The 17,193-nt window shown below is 46.8% G+C and overlaps 1 protein-coding gene across 3 annotated transcripts in view; it reads right to left on the bottom strand.

Annotated features, from left to right (window-relative positions):
• Positions 1 to 17,193, bottom strand: part of FAM135B (family with sequence similarity 135 member B) — a 256,371-nt gene that overhangs the window by 75,168 nt on the left and 164,010 nt on the right. For all 3 annotated transcript variants that reach the window (XM_027560771.1, XM_027560773.1, XM_027560772.1), the window contains exons 4-6: positions 12,119 to 12,258; positions 6,424 to 6,494; positions 1,489 to 1,662 (exon numbers count right to left, since the gene is read on the bottom strand). In XM_027560771.1, coding sequence (XP_027416572.1) covers positions 1,489 to 1,662; positions 6,424 to 6,494; positions 12,119 to 12,258 — 385 coding nt within the window. The remainder of the gene's footprint in view (positions 1 to 1,488; positions 1,663 to 6,423; positions 6,495 to 12,118; positions 12,259 to 17,193) is intronic.

Below are 17,193 nucleotides of genomic sequence, written 5' to 3'. Positions count from 1 at the left end.
GAAATGGAGAATTTGTGTATGAGCCATGATGCTCATGGCACATTCAGAGGACCAACTGCAAATTAGTCACTAGAATAACTCATCGTTGACTTCAGTGTGACCTTGAGCTGCCGAGTCCCTCAGGTGTACCCAGTTGAGGTTTAAACACTGAGGGTTAAACAGACCTGAGTCTGTTTCAGGGAAGGATCTTTTAAGGTAAAATTTTCATTCCACACCTGCTTCTTCCTCGCTGGACTTAACAACTGATGCTAAAACTGCTTTTCTGGAAAAACTGGAGCTTGCCCTACTTGACAGGTATTTCCCATAACCTTAAAGGGTTCCCAACCACTGTGAGTGAACTCATAGGAATCCTTCCTGCAGAGCCCAGAGAACAGAAGGCAGGTCTATTTTTACCCCCATCCCTGGAGAAGCCTCAACTCTGCTGGTGAATTTCTATCTGCGATGCTCTCTGGCAAGGTGGCTACAGACAAACTTGCAAAGAATTATTTCTGTTAGGAGGTTAAACTTTCTATGCAGAGGAGCTGAAATAGCCCCATTAGCAGGCAGAGCCCAGGACGGAGCTCAGCAAGCAGATGGGCATGGTGACCAGGGAAGTACAGCATGGTCACATCACCCCACCAAGATCTCATTTCCTACATGCTGACCCCAGCAGGGGATCAGGACACTGACCCCTACGCAGCCATGAGTGGGGACTGGAGTCTCCCCAACCTGCATTTCAACCCCCAGCACTGAGAAGTGTCCTGAAAAGGGACATCAGGAAAGTTCCCTTCCAGAAACTGCATAATACAAGATTTCATCCCCAAATATCTCTCTGCTCACATGTGTAACCCACACCCTCACGCATGGAGGAGGTTTGAAGCGAGCTGATGGCACCTCTGGTCCTGCCAGGCATTTGGATGAAGATGCCCGGGTATGATAGGACATGCTTGTTGTTGCCAGTTTGGGCCCTCTGTTGTGGCATTCATAGAACCTCAATGCACCTTGAGGCCATGGAGATGCTGGGACAATTCCCTGAAGAGAAAGCATGGGACCACTCAGGTGGTCCTACCCTTAAACAAACAGCCACCGGAGGAGGGGGCAGAAAACTGCATGCTGGGCACTGTCCTCATGTGAGACTCACTAAAACCTATGTGGACAGCCCCCACGAGTGTCCTGGCTTAGAGATGGAGACCGTGTATCTCAGAGATGTTAGGTGGCTTTTCAAATAAGGCACAGTTAGAAAGAAGCCAGGTCAGCTGAAGACAGCAAGTTGAAACCATTCAGCTCCTAGGTTCCCCATCCATGTCCTCCCCCAGGCCCCTGTCCACCTCTCCTCTGCCCCTCAGGGAGGCTCAGAGCTGAAATTTGCAGCCTGGGGGAGCTTCTCTGGTCTGCACTGATGTCCCCTGGGCAGCTCTCAGCATCTCAGCCACACGGGAGACTCAAGCATAACAAGGAAACCAAAGCGGTCACCCTGCCCCCAGAACCACAGGACATGTAACCTCATACCTGATCAGCGGCTGCTGCAGGGCCACCAGGGCGGCGTGGATGGTCACCGAGATCACCGACAGGTGGAAATAGTCGAACATGACGGGCACCTGGTGATGCAGGCCTCTCCGGGGGTGGAAGTGCAGGCCCAGCATACGGCTGCTGATCACGGGGACCCCGGCCATGTCCCTCAGCCTGCAAGGGAGGGGAGTGATTTACGTGAGTGGTGGTGGCGCATCCCTGCCTCCAGGAGAGTCCCATGGCAACCTTGCCCACACACAAACACTGTGCACCCATTGGCTTATCCAATCCCTCCCTGCAAATAACTCTGCCAGGTAAAAACTTTTTTGCCATGATGGAAAAATGAAGCAAACGAGGCTCAGAGATGGAAAGCAACCCCCGGGACCTCACACAGCTGCTATGCGGCAGAGCTGGGCTCACACTCTGCTATCACGGATGCCGAGCTCACCTTGCAGTGATGAAAAGATGCCCAGATGCTTTTCCAGGCTCAACAGTGAAGCCCTCCTGGACTCCCATGTCCCAGCGTGCTCTTGTGTTTCCCCCATGGGCCCCCAGCACAGCACTTCCTTGCTACCACTGTGTTTTCTGCAAGAGTCCTACCTCTTAAAGGCAAGAACTGTGACTAATTCACTGTTGAATCCCTAACACCAAACACAGAATTGGGCACACATCAGAAATCAGTCAGATATTTGTTTATCAAAAGGGATATGTGACTGAATGAATAAATGACCTCCGAAGAGCAATCGAGTCTGATCAGTTTCATCCAGGATTCCCCATACCTCCTCTCTCGTGTTTTGTAACTGATGGAGACAGAATTCAGTTATTTGGCGGGGGGGGGGGGGGGGGGGGGTCTCAATATAGGAAAGGACTGAACTGCCTTCAATCTTTCCCACCCTAAGGCTGGGAAAGATTGAGGGCAAGAGGAGAAGGCGGGTGACAGAGGGTGAGATGGTTGGATGGCATCACTGACTTAATGGACAGGAGTCTGAGCAAACTTCAGGAGAGGGGAAGGACAGGGAAGCTTGGTGTGCTGCAGCCGATGGGGCTGCAAAGAGTCAGACACAACTGAGCGAAAGAACAACAAAACAACAAGGTGGGAGAAAACAGAGATGAACTGGATGGCATTGAGAAGAAAATCAAACAAACACAAAACAGAGAAAGGGCCCTGGTGTTTGACTGGAGGGGAAGAGATGGCGTGAAGAGCCGTGTGTGTCCAGCTGAGGTCTTTCATGTGTAGCCTCAAGGACTGAGCCTGAGAGCAACTAAGGGAAGGCACACAGGGGTGACCTGTCCCTTGAAGTAAAGAGGAATGTCCTGATAGGCAGGACTGCCCAGGACAGGGTGGGATCTTTCGGGGAGAAGTGAGGCCCCCATCCCTGTGCAAGCACAGAGTCATGGCTCTTGGTAGAGCAGCAGTTTCAAATGCAAGGTCAGGCTAGAGCAGGTTTCCCAGCCTCAGTGATACAGACCCTTGGGAGCTGAACAATGCTCTGCTGGCGAGTGGGGTGCAATCTATGCATCATGGGATGTTTAGGACTATCCCTGGATCCCACCCACTAGAAGCCAGGAGCACCCACCCCCTGCCCAGAGTGACAATCAAAAATGTCCCCAGAGGGCCCTCCTGGCTGTCCAGTGGTTAAGACTCTGAGCTCCCAATGCAGGGGCATGGGTTTGGGTTCGATCCCTGCTCAGGGAACTAAGGTCTTGCATCCACGCTGTATGGCACAGCCAAAAAATTAAAATGTGAAAAAAAAAATTTAATAATGAGAAAATGTCTCCAGATTTGGCCAAATTCCCCTGGGGGACACAATCATCCCATCTACACTGAGAACCACTGGACAGGGTGGACATTCAGAGCCCTTGCGCCCCTGACATCACCTGGCATGCTCCTCTGTTTTGATCCTGCTCAGGCCTAAATGGATCCAAAAGAAGCTGACTGCCTGGGTCATGTTTCAAAGCCTGAAGTCTACCCCCAGGATGTAATAGAGATGCTTTGTCATTCCTAAACCCAATTTATGAAAATTAAAAAATATGGCATTTTCAAGTCCTGCCCGGCCTCTGGCTTCCTGTTCCTCTTAGCTAATCTTATACTCCAAGGAAACACTCCGCTCTGATGGTTATTAAGTACTTTGTGCTATAGGGAGGAAGTGACCCATGGAAACTTGCGCCACACACATCTAGGAAGCCACAGAGAGGAAGACGGCACTGATCCCTGGGCCACGCGCTTGGCCCGGCTTGGATATTCCCTCTCTTAATCCTCATAACAGACCTGTGAGGTACAGAACCGGTAATGAAGCCTGTCTTATAAACGAGACTACTGAGATTTAGAAAACTGCCGGAATGTACCCAGTGTCTCATGGTCAATGAGCTCAGAGCCCATTGCTGAGTTACATTTGCTTTGGGCCAGTCCCCAGCACGCACGTAGCCTCTCTGTTAACTACTATTCTGATGGTAATAAGGCACGTTTATTGTATCTCGCATACCTGATCATTTCCCACCCTGGAGGGCTGGGTAGGGGAAGACTTCTAGGCTGAGTTTAGGATCAATGACAAGGTTCTGTGATCCAGTGGAAATGTGTGCCAGGGAGAAATGGATGAACACCTCTGAAGGAAGAGGCGTAAGAATATAGATCAGGGAGTCCTAATGAAATTAATAAAGTGAGTGAATGATAGAAATCCTAGATTGTTGAGAGGGAACATGAGAACAATACAGACAAGGACTTCACTTCTGAGTTTATAGCTTAGAAAGAAGGCCAGCTTCATATGGGGCTTCTGAGTTCCACATGGTGCTAGAACAATAAGTCCTGGGGATGGGGTGAGCAAGGTAAGATTTCTCAAGCATCCACAACCCCTCCAAAAGGTAAGCAGAAGTGATGAGAGAAGCAGGTGGCCAGAAGGGCTTGGGGTGCAGATAAAGACAAGCGTGAGGAATCTGTGATGCTGAGCACAGATCCAGTGGCAGGCCCATGGACAGATCCTCCTGCCAGCCAAGCCATGAGGCATTACCATCTACATACACATCAGCAGGTGTCTATTCTCAAAGCAGAGACATAGTCAGGTTTCTAACATTTTAGAAATGGTCCCTCTGATTCAACACCCCATGTTATGAAAACTCCCTTAACAATCAGACACATCTCAGGGATGGGACAGTCCTTAAGAAAGGAAGCAAAGCTCTAACAGGGACTCTGAAATTTGAAGGGTTTGGGAATCGTTCCACTGGCATCAGCCCCTTGGCCACCTGATCTCCTATTCCCCACTGGAGAAGGCGAAGCATTTGCTGAAGAGGTTGTGGGGTTCAGAAGCGAGGATTAATTTGCATCAAGTGGTCAGACTGTGCTGACATTGTGCTAATAAAACCAATGGAAAAGAAGCACCTCCATCTTCACCTTAAGCCTAATCAGGGGAGTCTTCAAGGGGGCATGCCCTGTGTCCCCTAGAATAGAAGGAACACAGGTCCTGGTGCCTGACGTATCCTGCAAAGGTCCTCAGGAAAGAAGCTGAGGGTAGCTGGGAAGGCCAAAGAAGAGTGAACCGCAACGGGGTGGGAGTCCCCACCAGCGTGAGATGAGGATGAAAGTGCTGTGGTCATTATCCAAGAGCCAGATGTGAAGTCCCCAGAGAAGAATCTGCCAAAAGAGCTTCTGGCAAGGAGTGAACGACCCAACCATAAGAGGCATCATTATTTCAAAGAACTGCAGGGGTTGGAGGAGAGGGGAACCAGCTAAAGGGCCTAGCTCCAAGGAGTCACAAGCACACCCCGAGAGTAGATAAAGCAGTGATCTAGCATCTACCCTGTGAAGCGTCCTGCCTGCAACTGAACCCATGAAGCATGACTCCCAGCGCCATCTGCAATCTCCTCCCTCGTCTCTGTGCCTGACCCTGAGAGGCCCACACAACCCGGGCGGAAGGAAACAGGAAGCTGTAAAAGAGGCTCCACAAACCCTTTTGCTATAGTGGGAGTTTCCCACCCTGAGAAATCTCGGAGCTGGGGTGCAGTGGAGCCAAGAGGCAGTGCCGATCCCAATAATCGTTGGGATCATTCCCCAGTGGGAATGGACTTTTTCATACCTGAAAAAAGAACTATTTATGACATGAAAGAACAGGCTGTGACATGACTGTTTCACCCCTAGGGTAGAAGGAAGAGGCCACAGAACAAGCTTAAAGGAAGCAGTTATGAGAAAAAGGAGGGTTGCTTCCTTACTGAATCAGTAGGTTATACATCAGTGGATTTTCAGAGTTGAAACATAAGAGCAAAAATTCAGTGTAAAGATGAGGATCCAGGCAGAATCTCCTCTGATGCAGAAGGGGCCTTGAGGTTTGTAGGCTTATAGGGTCAATCATCGGAGAAGGCAATGGCACCCCACTCCAGTACTCTTGCCTGGAAAATCCCATGGATGGAGGAGCCTGGTGAGCTGCAGTTCATGGGGTCACTAAGAGTCGGACACAACTGAGTGACTTCACTTTCACTCTTCGCTTTCATGCATTGGAGAAGGAAATGGCAACCCACTCCAGTGTTCTTTGAGAATCCCAGGGACAGGGAAGCCTGGTTGGGCTGCTGTCTATGGGGTCACACAGAGTTGTACACGACTGAAGCAACTTAGCAGCAGCAGCAGCAGCAGGGTCAATCATCTAAAGACCTAATTAATACTGCATTGCAAGTGTATGGGGGTGAGTGCTGGAGATAAGAAGGTGCTAGTGAATAAAGCTGGGAAGTCAGGAGTTGTCGGTGTCTGCAGCCACTGAGCAAGCTGCCTAAAAGGCACGCAGCTTGAAATGACCACATAGATATTGCTTGTCCACGTTTCTTCAGCTGATCAGGAACCAGGTTTCTAAGTGAGGTTCTGAGGTTCATGGCTATCAAGATACCCTAGAGCTGGAGAAGGGCTGAGCAGAGGGAATTGTACCATCACGCTTGAAGGATTCCAAGGACACTCACTGTTGTTCACTGTCCGTAAAGTGCAAATCCACCTTGAGCTGGAAATCGACTTCACTTACCGCTTCTTCCACCTGGAAGAGAAACAACGTTTAAGGATTGCAGGAGTCAGATCTGGTTGAGAGAAAACACTGAGGTGGTCAATTTCCCAAAGTTAAATAATAATAATAATAATAATAAGCTCATTGCAAAATAAATATCATTTATGTGTAAAGCAGAATTTCCATGTTCTATGGAATTCTGGTGGCACAGGGCATCCATATTACATGGAAAATGGAAGGGATTTATGCAGTCAGATTTCAGGAAAAGTCAGTTTACAGGAAAATAAATGTTAAGTCAGTTTTCTAGCTTGCAGGACTGTTGAGAAACTTATTTCCCAAAGAGATTTGATCTGGAATCTTCAGAAGCAGAGGTGAAGGGTTCTCTGGCACCTGCTTTGGAAAGGTGAAAGCAGGGAATTTCCACAGAGGAAACCCCACTTGGCTAGAGACGGGAAAATGATGGAGGTGGCATTACTTGTGGCGCCTTCGAGGGGCTGGCACTATCCTTCAGGTTCAGAGAAGGAAATAAAGTCACTTCCCAAGGCAACTCAGCTTCACAAGAAAGCGGACCCTGCACTTTTGTCTTGCAATCCATTACATGTAGCCTTTTATGCTTTCAGACACTTCAGCATTTCACATCCTACCCGTGACTGTTTCCATTCTCAGCTTTTAAAACACCGTATTCTTTGACTAGCACGGGAACCTATTTGTTCTACTTGCCAACTTCTCACGCACACCTAAAAGATGGTGACCCCAGGAGTCACTTGCTAAAAACCAGATCTCACTGATGCCCCCATTCAGGAAACCCAGGTGAGTACCACATGCCTGGGACAGGGGTCACCTCCTCCTCACCCTCAGGCCGGATGGGACCATTCTCCTCCATGAACCGCAAGACCATGTTGTTGTTGTTTTCTATCTTAGCATTCAATGCTTCCTATAAAATCGTCTCAGCTTTATAACTTTGGGGTTACAAGCCCATGAGACAAATATCAGGTTGGCCAAGAAGTTCATAACATGGTACATAAAAACCCAAACGAACTTTCTAGTCAACCCAATATTAACTTCTCAATGGACATGAATTTGAGCAGACTCCAGGAGATAGGGGAGGATGGAGGAGACTGGTGTGCTGCAGTCCATGGGTTTGCCAAGAGTCAGACATGACTTAGCGACGGAACAACAACAATGTTAGCTGCGGACACCTTCTGTTTAGTCCTCATCACATTTCTTACTGTGTTTTGAACAAGCAGAAAACACTTAGGAATCAGGCAGTTTTCACATTTCCATCGCAGGTTTCCAGCTTCTGAAAAAACAATCCCCGGATCTGGCCACGCTGAGCTGGCATTCAGAAGCTCCACTTGGCTCAGGGGACTCACTGAGAAACTCCATCTGCCTGTGGCTAAACCCCTCTGGCCACTTTCTTGCCTAGTGTCCCTTGTAATCTGATATCATTAAGGGACAGACTAGGCTTAATCCATTCTGGATCCACAGCTCCAGGAAAAATGCCCCCCATGTGAAGAGCATTCATGAATAAATGTGTTTCTTCTCCACCCCCACCTCTAGATTCTGTTTCTTTACAAGAATGCCCTCATTCTGCAGGGATGGAAGTCTCCTACCCAAAAGCCTCTTCGGAAGCATGTTCCTGGTTAAGCATAACTTAGGCAGAGACATATGGATGAAATTTATCTTTAGCTTCCCAGGGTTTTAAAATTTGTGAAAAAAAAATCTAAGCATTTCAAAGTTCACATTTTGCTGAATCTGAGAGCTATGAATAACTTCCTCTCTTAGCTTTGTTTTGCATAATCATGCACCCCGCTTTATACACAAAACCCAAGCAACTCAGCCTCTTGTCACCAGCCCCTGGGGAGTGAGACTGGCAAAACCAACCCTCCTAACCACCTCCGAGCATGCATTTGTCTACTGAACAAAAATTCACTGTAGGCTCCAGTTTTAAACTTGCTGCAAGGCTCTTTGGAGCAAAGAGAGAAATTCAGGAGCAGGATCAGCTGTCGCTAGATGGAGCCTGGCTATGACTTCACTGAGGTCCCAATACATCTTTAATTGCAAGATGCTCCAGAAGGCAGTCACTGGTTTCTTGAACCATTCACTTCTCTCATTTCTTCATTACCTGCCTCTCTCTCCAAATACACACTCTCACATGCGCATGCGTGCGCGTGCGTGCGCGCGCACACACACACACACACACACACACAAACGCACACACACACACACACACAAACTTGCTCTTCCATTGCCCTGACTTATTCTGGTTAAAGAGATGGCTTCCTTTCAAGGGTGTTTTTTTGTTTAATTGAAGAAGAGCTGACTTACAATGTGTTAATTTCTGCTACTTAGCAAAGTGATTCAGTTATGTGTGTGTGTATATATATATATATAAAATATGTGTGTGTATATATGCATAATATATAAAGAACATAAAAACGTTTTAAAAGAATGTTAGAGTACATACATATATGTGTAAAGAATATGTACGTACAATATAAGTAAAAACTATAAAAAAGAATGTGTATATGTATACATTGTTTTTTTACATTTTTTTCATTACAGTTTATCATAGCTTATTGAAATAGTTCTCTGTGCTATACAGCAGGACCTTGTGGTTTATCCACCCTATATATAGTAGCTTGCATCTGTTAACGCCAGCCTCCCAGGTGGGTGACTTTCTACTGTTTTATACTGTAATAGAAACAATAACCTAGCCAGGATTTACAGAAGGGTTACTCTGTAGCGACACTATATAGGACACATACCACTGCCATACACTATCTTATTTAATGTGGGAATAACTGAAATAAGACATATTTTCCCCAGTTACAAATGAAGAAATTGAGACTCAGTGTAGGAAAGTCACTTCCAAGGCTTAACTAGTTAGTGGGTCCAAAGTCCAGATTTAGTCAAGGGTTTCTCACTTCTTCAGTCTTCTCCCTCAGCCTAACCTGTGTTGTGGGTTGTACAGTTTAAGGTAACTGATTTCAACTCCACTTATAATAGTAATTCTTGTGTCTTCTCTTCCCTTATGAACCTCTTTTCTGAGCTGTACCACAGCTGAGGGGATAAGAAAGCAGCTTTGGAAGCCAAGTTACATGGGTGCAGATCTTGCTCTGTCTTTTAGCATTTGTGTGACCTTGGGCCAACCAACCTAAGTTTGTTTTTCATCTGCAAATTGGGGGTAAAATGATTATGTTTACACTCCTTGCCTACATGCTAAGTTGCTAAGTCGTTCTAATTCTTTTGCAACCCCATGGACTGTAGCCCACCAGGCTCCTCTGTCCCTGGGATTCCGCAAGCAGGAATACTGGAGTGGGTTGCCATGTCCTCCTCCAGGGGATCTTCCCAACCCAAAGGTTGAACCCGAGTCTCCAGTGGCTCCTGTACTGCAGGCAGATTCTTTACCACTGTGCCCACTCAGCGGGGAAGCCCACTCTTACTCCATAGATCACTGCTTTTGTGTAACTATGCAAGAAAAAGCACATAAAAGTGTGTGAAGAAAGGCCATTCTGCACTTACCATAGCACAGGAAATTGTGTGCTGCCTGTGTCAGCACTGCATACGCCTACTGCTCACACCCAGGACTGTGTGCATGTGTGACCATGAACTCTGGCCTCCTGGCCATACGCAATGCTTTGGCTACCATAAACAGACACTCCCTAGAGCTAACACATCCATTCCAGAGATACAGCTTTTATGAACGTATCTAATTAACTCTAATTGTCACTCATCCAGATGCAATGATTAATGATAACACTGTTTGCTGCCATAAAGATTAACCCCAACACAATAATAAATTATTAGCTAGTAAAGATAAGTGACTTTCCACACAGAAGAAAACACAGTGTTCCATAGGAACAATGTCTTGTACAAAATGAACACAGGACTAAGTGCTGGCAAACATGCCCTGTTCATGCTCAGAACTTGGCTTGTGGCGACCTCATGTGATCTCAACTTGAGTGTTGAGTGCAAACCTTGAAAAGATTTGAACTCATAGGGGCAGGAAAGAGAGTCTGATGGAATTCAGATGGAATAATGACTGAGAGACCTGAGTCATGTCCAAAACCCAGCCTCCAATCATAACCATTCTGTCCATGAAGCTCTCTGAGATCAATGTGCCAAAGGACAATGGCCCATGAGAAGTCAAGTGACCTTCTCTTAGTAGAATTCGGGGAAGCTGAGCTTGGGCATTCAGCCTAACCAGGAGTCCCTGAGCCCCCAAAACCACCTCTAGTTATCTTTGCCTAAATGGCCTGTACCCACCAGAGTCCAGGAAAGAGGTAGATGATGGCTTCAGTTCATTAAACAGAGTTGATTTACAAAGGTGTGGGGAGAACGTAAGGAAAGCAACCAGTGATGATGGTTGGGTACCTTGGGGTTTAGGAACGGCAGGATTCCTCACTACCTCCCCATCCCTACCTCAGGGCCTCTGTTCTAGTGGCACCCTCTCCAGGGATGCCTGGCTCCAAGGCCTCTGGGCTTTGACTCATACTGTTCCCCCTGTATGGGATGCCCTTCATCTTTCTCTTAGTCTGAGGAAGTCTTAGTCCTGGCATCTCAAAGCCGGCTTCATTGTGAAGGCATCAATGTCTCCCTGCAGAGTTCCCCTCCATCCTCCGTGCCCTGTGCTCATCTGCAGATGCAGCAGCACGTGCATCTCAGCTACTGGTTGCTGTTCAGTCGCTAAGTCGTGTCTGACTCTGCAACCCATGGACGGCGGCACGCTAGGCTCCTCTGTCCTTTGCTGTCACTTAGAGATTGCTCAAATTCATGTCCATTGAGTCAGTGATGCTATCTAACCATCTCATCCTCTCCTACCCCTTTCTCCTTTTGCCTTCAGTCTTTCCCAACATCAGGGGTTTTTCCAATAAGTCAGCTCTTCACTTTAGGTGGCCAAAGTATTGGACTTTCAGCTTCAGCATCAGTCCTTCCCATGAATATTCAGGGTTGATTCCCCTTAGGATTGACTGGTTTGATCTCCTTGCAGTCTAAGGGACTCTCAAGAGTCTTTTCCAGCTCCCAGTGCCTGTCTGTATGTCTTTTTTCTGATGAAGCATCCATCCTTTGAGGGAGTACTCCTGGTGCCTTCTTCAGGCTTTCTCATCATCTGAGGGCCTGCCCCACATCCCTTCACAAAGTAGGTACTCAGCAAACACTTGCTGATTGACCCACTGACAGAGACCCAGCAAGTTAGTCAACAGGATTCACTTGGTACATGAAACAAGCAAGTAAACGAACAAAAGCATGAGTACAAAACTGGCTAAATCAGGAAGTGCAGGAATGCTCTAAAATCCCAAGTCCTGATCTGTCAGATTTCAGAACAAACCCAGAGCATCTTCTTTGCGCCCCATTCTCCTAGCAATGGGGCTTCCCAGGTGGCACAGTGGTAAATAAATCACCTGCCAATAAAGGAAACATAAGAGACATGGGTTTGATCCCTGGGTCAGGAAGATTCCCCTGGAGGAAGGCATGGCAACCCACTCCAGTATTCTTGCCTGGAGAATCCCATGGACAGAGGAGCCTGGCGGACTACAGTCCATACGGTTGCAAAGAGTCAGTGTAACTGAAGCACCTTGGCAGGCTCCTAGCAATGGGTACAAAAGGCACAGGAGGACTCAGCACTTGTGGCTGGTGGTAGGCTCAGGACTTACCCTTTCACCGTCTAAGAGCAGATGAGCTCGGAAGATCACGGCATCATTGATGGGCACCTCCTCGTTCCTGTATAAGATCTGGAAGACCCGGCTGCGCAAGGTGCTGTCGTGGACGCAGGCTGAGTGTGGGCTGCTGCTGTCTACAAAACAAGAACCGGTAGAAGCCCATGAACTCCCGTCCTGCCCTGGATCCTCAGCCTTTTGGGCTATCAGTCCAGCTCAAGGAAAGCAGTGGCCCCAAACTGCATTTCAATTCCCAAAGACCAAGGTCTACAGATGAACACGACTCCATCATGGAAGATTTATGGTCACCAAATGTCAGAAAGAACATTGTTCAAGCCTTTGTAAGTCATGAGATCTTAGCTAAATCACTTGCCATCACTTGGGCAACGCTCCTTGGCTGGACAGTGAAAGTGAGAAAGTGTTAGTGGCTCAGTTGTGTCCAACTCTGTGCAACCCTATGGACAGCAACCTGCCAGGCTCCTCTGCCCATGGAATTCTCCAGGCAAGAACATTGGAGTGGGCTGCCATTCCCTTCTCCAGGGGATCTTCTCAATGCTGGGATCAAACTTGGGTCTCTCACATTGCAGGCAAATTCTTTACCATCTGAGTCACCAGGGAAGCCCCTGGCTAGAAATTAGTACCTGTGAAATTCTTCTCTTGCTTACACACCCCTTCTTCCATAATGTCTTCCTTAATCCCCCTCTCCGAGAGATAATAACACAGAGATAAAGACAGAAATTGCCCTCCCTTCTCCAGAGATGCCCTAGTGCCCACAGAATCTCTCTCTCCTGAAAATGTGGCTTTCATACCACACAAGATATGAAGGATAATCTGTCTTTCATTTTAGATAAATATGTTAATTCTCATTATACTAGATATCCAGTTTATTAAGGAATCTGTTCAACTTCATGTCCTCTGATACATTCTGTGCGTGCGTGCTCAATCGTGTCCGACTCTTGGTGATCCTATACAAGCTCCTCTGTCCATGACCCTATACAGGCTCCTCTGTCTATGACCCTACACAGGCTACTCTGTTCATGGGATTCCCAGGCAAGAATACTAGAATGGGTTCTAAATGTACCCTAATCCCTAAACACTGACTCAGAGTTAAGTTGAATTTCAGGATCTTCCTGTGTCCATTGATCAGGATTACTATGGAGAGAAAAATGGGTGAATTCCTCCAAATCACTTAAACTGCACAGTTAGAAAAATCTAGAAATCTTCTAAAATCAATAATATTAATATTTATATAAAGTAATCATTATGCATTCATAATAATGGCCAAACAAGTGGTATTTCACAGCTTCCAACATATTTTTTAAATGTGTTTCTTTCCTTAGTCCTTATAGAAAATTGCTAGGGTAAGTCCTCATCACAGATGAAGAGACCAAGGTGCAAAGAGGAGGAGGCAGGTGTCCCATCGGTTGCTACAGGAGGAGGTGCTGTGTGGACCCATCCTCAGGTCTATGTATAACATCCGGGAAGAGAAGTCTCCGGTGAATGAGCAAAATGCTCCCATTTCAGACTTCCCTGGTGGCACAGTGGGTGGGAGTCTGCCTGCCAATGCAGGGGGCACGGGCTCGGCCCCTGGCCCGGGAGCATTCCACATGCCACGGAGCAACGGGGCCCGCGTGCCACAACTACTGAGCCCACGCTGTAGAGCCCAAGCGCCGCGATTATCGAGCCTGCTGCAGCTACTGGAGCCGGCACACCCAGAGCCTGTGCTCTGCACCAAGAGAAGCCACCCCAATAAGAAGCCTGTGCACCACAATGCAGAGCAGCCTCCGCTCACCACAACTGAAGCCCGTGCAGCAACAAAGACTCAGTGCAACCCAAAATGAATAAATGCCTAATTTTTAAACACACCCGTTTCCTAGCAAAAGGTAAGCTCTATTGAGAAACAACTAATGTGACTGCCAGAGGAAGCAAGAAAATGTTTTTAAAAATGAGCTCAACCAGCAAGGGGAAACAGCTTGAGTGCCTTGTGCAATGTCCCCAGCTGGCTCAAACTGTCCCTCAGAAACAGGGACACACGGTCACAGCCGCCACCCCATGAGCAGTGACGCTGCACACCTGCCTTGTTGCTTCAGAGGAGGGAGAAAAAAAGAAATGTAAAATCCCAGGTTGTTTCCACGGCCGCTCAGATTGGCACTTCATCATGAAGGAAATAAAATTACTGGCTCAATGCAGCCCTATTTAGACCTATTGGATTCAAATTGATGTGGTTTTTAAACAGAAATGATCCTTGTGTGCAAGTGCCTTTCTGTTTTTATTTGCTGCACCAGACCTTTCTCTATCACTGTCAAGGCCAGGTTGATCTATAAGTCAGACTGACATCATGCCCAAGGATGGATGGAGTAAATACTCTGAAGGTCAGAGCAACGCAGAGCCGTCTAATACCTGGAGGGACAGCCAGCAAAACAGTTCAATCACTTGCCTTCTTGGGCGAGTGACATCATTCCTTGTAAGAGCAGCTTTCCACGTGAAAAATGGGCATCTCCACACATTGACCTTCTGTGATCAGTGTAGACCAAAGAGGATAAAATAAATCAAGATCTGAAGACCAGGCACGTGGCTGACATGCAAAATACAGTAGGATGATTTTTCAATTGTGTTTCGAGAAAAGTCGTAGCACCTTTCTGTTGAATGCATTTCCAGTGGCTACATACGTGAGATGAGCTCCTCTGATTTTTCAGCAGATTGACAAACAGGACTTAGCAGTATTTACAGGAGACCCTCACATCCCAAGATGCCCCATTAAGCCCAGGATGAGGCATTTCTGATGCCCTGTGGGACCTGTGGCATTTTCTCATCACTAGTAACCAGGGCATAAACAAGTGCCTCCTTGCCAAGGAAGGTTCACTGATCACAAGGCACCCTCTGGGCTTGTGGGCATCACTGTGACAGTGCCTGCCAGCTTTGTTCCCACCAGGATTCTCCCTTCTTCGACAATGACAACCCACACTTGGACACCTTGCTCATTATCCTGGCTCCCTCTTCCTGACTTTCTGCAAGGCCACTTCCTGAATTTTCTATGATTGGCTCTCTTGGTAGTTCACGGAACCTTCCTTGGCAGACAGAGGGTGCTCGTTCACACCCGGTGCTCTGCACCCTCTCATGCACCAGGTACTGGGCACCCAGAGGTGAAGGTGGTGCCCGCTCTCTCTGTGCTGAAAGACCTTGTTCAGACTTTGGGAGGCTGCCCCTTCCCAGCTGCTGGGTAAAAGTCACTTTTCTATTTCAACTGTTTTTTGTTGTTGTTGAAATGATGCTCATTTCCTCTTTCCACAGTTTAATATTTTTTACATTAGTGAAAAGAACATGTCTTGGCATATCCCAAGTGTTATTTCAAATATTCTGACTCACTTTTTTCTTAATTCTGTTGGAATATAGTTGATTTACAATAGTGTGTTAGTTTCAGGTGTACAGTAAAGTGATTCTGTTATACATATACATATATTCATCTTTTTCAGATTCTTTTCCCATATAGATTAGTACAGAATATTGAGTTCCTCATGCTATAACAGTAGGTCTCACTGGTTATCCATTCTATATATAGTAGTGAATATTAATCCCAGGCTCCTAATTTATCCCTCCCAGCCATGTTTGACCTTTGTTAACCATAAGTTTGTTTTCGAAATTTGTGTTTATGTTTTATAAATAAGTGCATTTGCCTCATTTTAATTAGATTCTATATATAAATGATTTTATATGATGTTTGTCTTTCTCTGACTTATTTCACTATTGCCAAGTCACAGAAGCAACCTAGATGGCCATCAACAGAGGAATGGATAAAGAAGATGTGGTACAAATATACAATGGAATATTTCACGCATGTTCAGTCAGGTTCAACTCTTTGCATCTCCATGGACTGGGCCTACCAGGTTCCTCTGTCCATGGGATTTTCCCACCAACAATATTAGATTAGGTTGCCTTTTCCTCCTCCAAGGAATATCCCTGAGCCAGAGATCAAAGCCTCATCTCCTGCATTGCAGGCGGATTCTCTCCCTCTGAACCACCAGAGAAACCACAAAGGAATATTACTCAGCCATAAAAAAGGATGAAACGATGCCGTTTGCAGCAACATGGATAGACCTAGAGGTTATCTTTAGACTGCTTTTTGCATATTTGGTGACCAGACCACTGGTCCAATGAGAAGATGTAGCTTAGAGTCTTCCCAAATATGTGTCTCATTTTTTACATGTCAGGATCAATATCATGGATGAGGATATACAAGGAGAGTTAGAACTTTGAGGGAAAACAAGATTGATGGAAAGAAGGTGGGTGGATCAAGAGAAGGGAACAGAAGGGAGGGGAGACGAGTAGAAACAAGTGAGCAGGTAGATGAAGGAGAGGAGCTTTCCAATGACTCCCACTGTCCAAAGGAAATAGTTCAAACTGGAACTTCAAACCAGAAAGCAAGAGTAAAACACTTTTGGGTTCTGCTATTTCTTTTCCCCAAAAATGAGTGATATCAATACTTTGCATATTTATGTGCCTCTAAATGCCTACAACTCAAACAACCACCTTCCCTCTGCAGAGATCTCCCTCCAGCCCCACATGGCTCCGAGAGCACAGATTACAAAGCACAGGTGCTGCTGATCTGGCAGAGACCCTCTGTCCCAGAGTCCAAGTCAGGATGCTCTCAAGGGCACTGGCTTGTAGCCTGAGCTCCCTCTCCCATTCCAAGCAGATGGCCATGACTCTGCCTGCACACAGGAGCCCCCCAGAGAATCAGGTCTGTGCTAAGCAGTCAAAACTCTGGGGGAAACCCTCCCAACCCTCCAGGCCTGACGATGTCTGGGTGAGGTCTAGGCTATTTGAAAACAAAGATGCTAAGAAGTTGTCATGATATTTCTTGTAACCCAGGACACATTCACGTGGGACAACTTTCCAGAATATTAGAGTTCAGGGAAGTTGTAAAAGCCAAGTCCGATTATGAACAATTCAAGGTTATGAACAACTCAAGGTCATGACCTTGAATTTTTTATGGCTTAGAACAGGCTCTCCTTCAGTAAAGCAAACAGAGATGTTCTAGACTCACCCCTGCTACTTTCTTGCTGTGTGGCCTT

This window comes from Bos indicus x Bos taurus, chromosome 14, assembly GCF_003369695.1.
Source record: "Bos indicus x Bos taurus breed Angus x Brahman F1 hybrid chromosome 14, Bos_hybrid_MaternalHap_v2.0, whole genome shotgun sequence".
NCBI lineage: Eukaryota > Metazoa > Chordata > Mammalia > Artiodactyla > Bovidae > Bos > Bos indicus x Bos taurus.
The sequence above is the reverse complement of the archived record's forward strand: the minus strand, read 5'-3'. Positions and strand labels throughout refer to the sequence as shown.